The following is an 8659-nucleotide window of genomic DNA, read 5'->3' as shown; positions in this document are numbered from 1 at the left end:
GGTATCGGGAGTGGCGCAGCCGGTCTAACGTGTCGTCGATGCGGGGGAGTGGATAGACGTGTTTCTTCGTCACTGCGTTCAGCTGCCGGTAGTCCACGCTGAACCTAAGCGTTCCGTCCTTCTTCTTAACCAGTACAACTGGAGAGGCCCACGGACTGCTTGGAGGTTGGATTATGCCGTCATTCAGCATGTCTTGCACTTGCTCCTGGATCACCTCCCTTTCTTTAACGGAGACTCTGTACGGCGATCGATGCACAGGGCGCGCGTCGTCCTCGGTAACGATGCGGTGTTTCGCAATGCTGGTTTGGCGCACCCTCGACGACGTCGCGAAGCAGTCACTGTATTCGGCGAGAAGGTCACTTAGCTGCCGTCGTTTCGGGCCTGGAAGCTTGCGGTCAATGTCGAGCTGTGCTGGCGCCGTAATGTGTTGCTGAGGTGGGAATGATTCTTCAGCAATCGCGGCGATTTCGGCGGAGTTCCGAATTTCCTCGACGTTGCCTACAGCGGCACCTTTCGTGAGGTGTTGCGCTTCTTGTTGAAAGTTTGTCACGAAGACCACGGTGCGCCCATCCTGAAGTTCAGCCACTCCTCTTGCGACGCCTATTCCTCTTTCTAGGAGTAATTGAAGGTTGCCTTCAAGAACAACTTCGCCGCAGGTAGCTACATCGGCCACTACGGGTACGACAACACTTGATCGCGGCGGCAGGTTCACGTGGTCGGCAGCGACTCGGACGGCGGCTGACGCTGTTTGAGGTTTCTCTGAAGACGGAACGGGCTTGCGCAGCGTCAATCTGTTCTCACCAAGGTCGATGACGGCGCCGTATTCACACAGAAAGTCCATGCCGAGAATAACGTCTCTGGAACAGTCTTGTAGAACGATGAACTTCACAGGGCACGTTTCACCGCGAATCTCGACGCGAGCAGTGCATCTCCCGATGGGTGTGATGAGGTGCCCTCCGGCGGTTCGTATTTGAGGTCCATCCCACGGCGTCGTGACTTTTCGAAGGCGGCGGGAGAGCCTCCCACTCAAGACTAAGTAGTCTGGTCCGGTGTCCACGAGTGCAGATGCGTCGTGGCCGTCGATGATGACGTTTAGGCTATTGGACACCACTGCAGCGGCGTCGTTTTGGTCTCTGGTAGCGTTCTTGTGGGGGCCTCCCGACGTTCGTGGAGGATCTTGGCGTCGGTCGTCTTCGGCAACTCCACCTCCAGGGGTTGCCGCGCCTAGTTTCCCCGGCGATGAGCGAGGGGGGACAGGCTTTCACGTCGTGGTCGGTGCATCGGCGAAGCTGGACGTCGCGGTGACGGCGACCGGAACTCTCGGCGGGACGCAGGCTCGGGGGACTGAGGTCGTCGCAGGTACTCGTCGATCTCGACAGGGCGTTCACCATGACGGGGGCGCGGGTCGTTCGGGTGGAACCCGCGTAGCCCGAGTCGTCGGTATGGGCATCGGCGGTAGGTGTGGTCCGCTTCCCCGCAATGGCAGCACAGAGGGCGTCGGTCGGGCGTTCGCCACACGTCGGTCTTGCGGGGTGCGCGAGGCTCCGGGCAGGCGTACTGGACCTGGTCGTCATGGCGTCGGTCGCGCTGCGGCGCAGGAGACTGACGTCGGAGCGGCGTGACATAGGTGCGACGAGGAGGCGGTGGCCGTCGGGCCACTGCGCCGTAACTCAACGTCGGTGGTTCCGGAGCGGTGCTGACGAGAACCTCAGGCTGCAGCGCTTGCTGGACGTCTTCCCTGACAATCTCGGCGATTGAAGGCGAAGCTGGGCTTGCGGCGGCAGGTAGAAGTTTCTTGATCTCTTCCCGGACGACGTCTCGGATCATCTCGCGGATGTCCGTGGTGTTGTAGCCGGAAGGCGAAAAGGAACCGACGCCGGGAACTCGGTGATAGTGGGTGGCTCGTGCTTGAAGGGCACGTTCGATGTTGGTGGCATCCGTCATGAAGCCTTCGACGGTGGTAGGTGGGCTCCGCACAAGACCACCGAAAATGTTTTCCTTGACGCCACGCATCAAGACTCTGATCTTCTTTGCTTCGGATGCTTCGGGATCGGCGCGGTTGCTCAGTCGCAGGACATCTTCCACGAAGCTAACGACGCTCTCGTTAGGGCCTTGAATCCTCGCTTGAAGAAGCTCTTCCGCGCGTTCTCTTCGTTGTAGGTTCGTGAACGTTCTTAGCACTCAGCCTTGAGTTGCACCCAGGAAGTGATCGAAGCTTCGTGGTTCTCGAACCAGTTCCGGGCGGTGGCTTCCAAGGCGAAGCAAGCGTTTTGCAGACACTGTTCCGGTGTCCACCCGTTATGACGGGCCACTCGTTTGTACTGTTGGACCCAGTCGTCGATGTCTTCATGGCTTTCGCCGTGGAAGGGAGCCGGTGTCCGGGGAGCGACGGGTAGGTAGACGACGGCAGGAGCGGCGGGGGCCTGCGACTGGTTGTCCATCGTCGTCTTCTTCGGCTTGGGTTTGTCCAGGAGCAAACCGTACTCCGGATCCTCTCCCTTGGTGCGGCGGCTGGTCCGAGTTTCAGTTTCCGCGCTGAGTGGTCTTCTCAGCGAGCTTGGAGTCGGGCTTGCACTGCGGGTCCTGGGAGGGCAACGCTGCACGGGCATGCGGTACCCCGCACCTCCACCAGAATGTCACGGGTGGTGGCCAATAAACAATAAATAAACAGAAAGAAATAAACGTTTAATGTGGCGAACTTGTGCCAAAAAACAAAAGGGTACAAAAGATAATAACGGAGCGTCGCGGGCGTCGAAATCGGCGTAGCAGCAGAGTCGAACGCTGGGCGAAAACTGACTGCAGATCAGCACGCGGAGTTCCTTATGTACGCGCGTTGGGTTATGGAACAATCCGCCTAGATTGTTCGGCGACTGGAACATTCAGAACTTGATGTGACGAGAATGTTCTCGAACTCACGAGAACGCAATGAAACAACAAATAAAAGAGCATTCCACTGACTGGAATCGAACCCAGACTCTTTGCACGACAGTCAAGCACGGTAACCACTCGGCCACGCGCGCGGTCGCTCGCTGACGAGCGTGGCAATATATATATATATATATATACAGTGTAATCCACTTATAACGATACCAGATATAACGATATATCGCTTATAGCGATCAAATTTTTTAGATTTGTCAATTCTCCAATCGCCCCTATGTAAAAATAAACCATATATAACGATAGAATTATCGGCGACATATCGGATACAACGATAGAATTCTGGCCGCCCGGAAGGGGCTTATCACGAAAAATTTGCCTGGAAATTTGAGAAAAATTAAAATACTTGAAGCGAACGACATGAAAACTAGTAAAAATATCAAAAACCGGTCGGCGTGGAAAGATCCGCTAGGTGACGCGAGGCGCCGCCCGATTTAAAAAGTTCAGCCTCATCCTTCGGAACTAAGTGCTATCGTCATCGCAATCGCTGAAGGGAGGAGAGAAAGAGCTTGCTTGGCCGCCGCCGCGCAACGCTTCCTAGTTTTCCCCCGTTTCCGCACGTTCGTACGTTCGTGAGGTAAAAATGGCGCCGACTAAGCGCAAAGCGATATCTCTGGAGGTGAAGCAGCGAATTCACCGGGATTTCCGACAAGGATTCAAGGTTGGTAGCCTCGCAAAAAGATACGAGCTGTCTCAATCAACGATTTCTACAATCATCAAGGCTGGAGATGTCTTGAAGAAGGCTGGCACCAGCGGTCACGACGACCAGCGAAAGCGGGTTAGGGATCCTTTGTACGGCGACGTTGAAGACTCCCTGTACCAGTGGTTCTTGACCACTCGCAACCGGAACGTGCCCATAAGTGGACCTATTCTTGCCGCAAAGGCGAAGAAATTTGCTTCCCTTCTGGGACGGGAAAACTTCGAACCCGGCGGAGGATGGATTCAGCGGTTCAAGGATCGCCACGGCATCGTTTATAAAAACGTCGTCGGGGAGGCTGCCTCGCTGGACGTAAATGCGAAAGACGAATGGCTGGCGACGAAATTACCCGAGCTGTTGGAGCGCTTCCAAGAAAGTGACATTTTCAACGGCGATGAAACAGCACTCTTTTATGAGATGCTGCCTACAAAGACGCACGCGCTGAAAGGTGACCCGTGCGTTGGTGGCAAACATAGCAAGGTCCGGGTGACGGTGTTTGTGTGCGCAAACATGGACGGTACCGAGCGTCTCAAGCCCTTTGTGATCGGGAAATCGAAAAGGCCTCACTGCTTTAGGAATCAATGCATTCCAGTCCGCTATCGAAATAACAAGAAAGCGTGGATGACGCGAGATCTCTTTGAGGAATGGCTCCTCGAGTTTGACGGCGCTATGGAGAAGCAGAAGAGGAAAGTGGTGCTGCTCCTCGACAACTGCAGCGCACACAACGTCAGCCCGAAGCTAACGTCCGTTGAGGTAATGTTTCTGCCTCCGAACACCACGGCAGGTCTGCAGCCCATGGATGCCGGCGTAATCGCCAATTTCAAGGCCCTCTACAGACGTCGCATGCTGGAATGGCTCATCATGAAACTAGACTGCTCAGGATTGTCTCAATACGCCGGCGGACCTCCTGACCTGAAGGTGAGCTTGTTAGAAGCGGTGCGGTTCGTGCATGGTGCGTGGTATGAGGTGAAGCAGGTTACAGTCAAGAACTGTTTTAAAAAGGCAGGCTTCGTGCGCCACAACGCCACGGTCTCGGAAGAGACAAATGACTTGCTCATCGAACCTGCCGATGTGGGTGAACTTTGGGACCACATAGCAGCTTCCGAGGAGAACATCGGCGGAGCTCTCTTGGGAGACTTTTTGAACGCGGACAACGCTGCCGCTTCATGCGAGGAGTCTACTGATGAGGCCATTGCCGAGGAACAGCAATCGCGACGAAAAATCACATCGAGCGACTGCGAAAGTAGTGACGACGACGGCGGCGACGAGAACACCCCGCCTCCAATGTCTTCACAAAATGCCCTGCTCTCCATCCAGTCGCTGGTCGGTTTTGTGCACGCAAAAGGACTGCCGCCAGCGTACGCGCAACAACTGGAAGCAATGCACACGGCAATTGTCAAACTTCAGCTCAAGCAAGCGCAAATTTCCGACTTTTTTAAGCATGCTTAAATTATTTTATAGTCATTTTCGTACCTTTTAATAAAGCCTTTGGTTTTCTTTGCCTCGGCTCGCGTTGTACGACCTGATTCACTCATCGCCCGTAAGTAACTTCTCTTTGTGTTTTTTTTTTTTGTCGGTCCAGATATAACGATAATCGGCTATAACGATTGGATTTTGCGGTTTTCTCAATATCGTTATAAGTGGACTGCACTGTATATATATATATATATATATATATATATATATATATATATATATATATATATATATATATACATATGCAGGGATGTGCAAAATACATGCAAATATGTATCGAAATACAAATGCAAAATACTTAGTCAAAAATGTATTTAAATACAAATCTATTTACATTTCCAAAAAAAGCATTTAAGTACAAGATACAAATACTACCAAATGTATTTGGTCTTTTCCAAATACTTTTCCAAATACATTCCTCAAAATTTGCGTCAGCGACCTTAGGGCACCTGCAACGGGTTTCTGGGTATCTCATTCTAATTTTGCATCGCACATTCGGGAGTTAGTGTGCGAGGCTCTAGTGACGTAATATAAATATAATAAAAAAATGTAATCAGCTTGGACGTAATTGGTGAAAGAAGTACAGAGCTTCAAGCAGTTTTTTTGTCTATAACATTTTGGTATAGACCAACAAAGAACCGAGACGACCAAGACACGCAGCTCTAGCTAGAGAATTTTTTATTGTTGCAACTCGCACCAGTTACGAAAATCTGGACGACCCGCGCATTTAGAATGTTCCAGGCAAAACTATGGATGGAAATCAGGCTGGAAAGCATCACAAGTTGTTACAGGCACTTATTTGGCCAGTCTGCCTGTGAACGTCAATTTCGTCACTCTTTTTGGCCTGGGCTAGCACCGTAATCACAAAGTCACTAAACGCTTGTGCTTGATTGAGAGGCACTGCATTCGGTGCAGAACGTAGTTTTCTTCCTGCTCTGTACACGTCTTAGGATGAGCAAAATGAGTCGTGGCAATAAATTTGAGTGATGTATTTTGCCCAAACAATTGTACTTAATTACAATTGTATTTGAAATACCCACGTTTTAGTATGTAAATACACACGTCAAATACATTACCCAAATTGTAATTAAATACAAATGCAAAATACACAAAATATTTCAAATACCTATTTCACATACTTGTATTTGAAATACTGCCCGTCCCTGTATATATATATATATATATATATATATATATATTTAAGCGAAATCAGATTATGCTCGATCCTGAGGGAACCATGAAATACAAATCTACTCCACATATAAACTGGTTAGAATAAAAGAAAAAAAAATAATCGGTGAGAGGCGCGAACCCGAGCCCAGGGAGGTTGGTCGGGATCATATGCCCTCGTGCGTCGACGGTTCGAGTCGTACAGTTGCTGTGCATTTGGCAGCCTTGTGCAGATGCCTCTCGGCGTCTGCGCCCACTCGGAGGTCTAAGACGTCACCGCGATGTCCTAGTTGCGGCTTCCCCTGTTTCTTCCGCGAGCCGGGAACCGACGGTCGCTAGCGCGATGAACCCCAACAACACCAAAGCGCTACCCGTAGCATGCCCACACCGCAACCGAGTATTGGCGCACACTGACTGACTTCCGCCCAGCAACACCGCACCGGATCTCGGCTGCCTCACCAACGTGAGCGACGGTAAAAGGTGCAGCGGGCTGCGATACAACCGGATGCTTCACCGCCACAAAGAAAAACAACTAAGTACAAAGAAACTAAGTTGAATTCTGTGAGAGTAGATAAGCCCTGCATATGGAATGATAAGCGTTTCCTTCAAAAAAGACTGCATTAAAACGCACTCCCTCCTGTACACCAGGAATGGCACATTGTGATTCGTTGCAGCTCAAGCTCCAATGGTTTTCATTTTAAAGATTCAACCTACTTCAGTGCCCTAAAAAGTAACCCTCAAATTATTGCGTATCTCCTTGGCAATGTTGCCCCTAAAGGTCTGCGGACGCGGGTTTGGGCAGTTTTTTCGGAAGCGTCTGGGGAGTAACATATATTTTCACCTTTTGGGACTATTTATCCCTTCTCCATTCAATTAGCATGAGGTTTCTTGGCTGCGGTGTTTAATTAGCATCTCTCCCAACCGACTTCAATAAAAAAGGTTTCCACTCAGGTATCTTTATTTGGGATGTTGAGTAATTCGTTGGGTAATCTCTAGAAGACAGTCGATATTGCCCAGCTACGTTAATGAAGCTGGGTTCCTCATAACCAGACTTTGCCTTTCTTTGTTGATTTTTTTACTAAAGATTCTCTCTATGCATTAATAAAAGACGTTAAATGGCCAGGTGGGAAACGTGCCTCTCGGTATAGGCTTTGCGCAAGGAGTATTTTGGCGGTTATAACTAGGCTTAGCGCGTTCATGGGGAGATTTATATCTAATGTTGCTCTCCGGAGCGAACTTTTGGTCGGAGCTAAATTATTACGCAACCTTTACAGCAAGCACTGCTGCTACTTTCCTCTGAGTATTTCAACTTTACGGCGAAGGTTATTTCGCAAAGGGTTTACGACACCTGTTATGCTGTTTTATTTAATCAAATAGGCCTGCTGTAGTGCCAACAGTTTTGTTTTTTTATAAAAGAAACTGCATGTAACAGGGGAAATGTGGTAATAACGTGAAGCTTCCACAAGCTACATGCTGAAGCTAAAAAACATATATTGTCGCTGATAATGACTTTTTCCTGCTCCTTGCGGTTTTTAAATTTCCGGAAAATGCATCTCCCGGTTTGCTGATGTGTTCGTTGAGCTGTGATTGTAGCTAAATTCGGAAATAATTTACCGACGGCTGACAGATCCGCCTTAGGGATTGCAATCTTTGTTGAATTAGCCTACCTTAACACGCCTTTTTTTGTTCCTAAATGTTCACAGCGGCAGGCGTTATTGGGAACATTTTCAGAAAATTGCGCGAAAACTCCATGTGAGGCCATAAATTACATGATGGCTTGTTCCTGTCGCCACTGAGTTTACAACGAAAAAAAGAACGTCATTCATTCGAGACGGATTCAAGCAACCAACCTATGGACAACCGCAATCATCTCTTCTGCAGTCAACTGAGCTATTGTCGGTCTCGTTTTCTTTTTGCTCGCTCATTGCCGGCGATTTGCAAAAAGTGCAGAATGCACTTAATCAAAGCATTACAAAATGAGCTGTGCCACGTGAATTCCGTTAAAAGGACTTATATTGCAACCTACCCATATTTTGGCCGACGACAAAAATTGTTTCACTTTTGACAGCTTATAAAAAGCCGTTAACCATTTCGCTTCGGGACAGAGTTTCTGGTACACAGCTGTTAGCGTACGTACATGTGCAATAAAGTAACTGCTACTCCAGATGGCGTGCAGGCCTAGTAGCAAAACCAGGTCATACGGCAAAAGAAACGTCATTCATTGATAGATACCGGTTTTCATGTGCCGTGAGCAACTGGTTTCTTTCTCCTAAGCTTGCGATGAACCACCCGCCCTGCCCCCCCTCCCCCCCCCCCCCCCCCCAGAAAAAGAACGAAGAGAAAGGACATCTTAGCAATCAAGGATCGTATGATTCA

At 49.7% G+C, this 8659-nt stretch overlaps 1 protein-coding gene across 1 annotated transcript; it reads left to right on the top strand.

The window, feature by feature from the left end:
- The first annotated feature begins 3245 nt into the window (after nt 1-3245).
- Nucleotides 3246-5118, top strand: LOC115311323 (tigger transposable element-derived protein 6-like). Its single transcript, XM_042287630.1, has 2 exons — nt 3246-4168; nt 4781-5118. The coding sequence occupies exons 1-2, from the start codon at nt 3524-3526 to the stop codon at nt 5084-5086; spliced, it is 951 nt and encodes a 316-aa protein (XP_042143564.1). The 5' UTR covers nt 3246-3523; the 3' UTR covers nt 5087-5118.
- The last annotated feature ends 3541 nt before the right edge of the window (nt 5119-8659 follow it).

Source organism: Ixodes scapularis, unplaced genomic scaffold, assembly GCF_016920785.2.
Source record: "Ixodes scapularis isolate PalLabHiFi unplaced genomic scaffold, ASM1692078v2 ptg000060l_1___fragment_1__unscaffolded, whole genome shotgun sequence".
NCBI lineage: Eukaryota > Metazoa > Arthropoda > Arachnida > Ixodida > Ixodidae > Ixodes > Ixodes scapularis.
The sequence above is the reverse complement of the archived record's forward strand: the minus strand, read 5'-3'. Positions and strand labels throughout refer to the sequence as shown.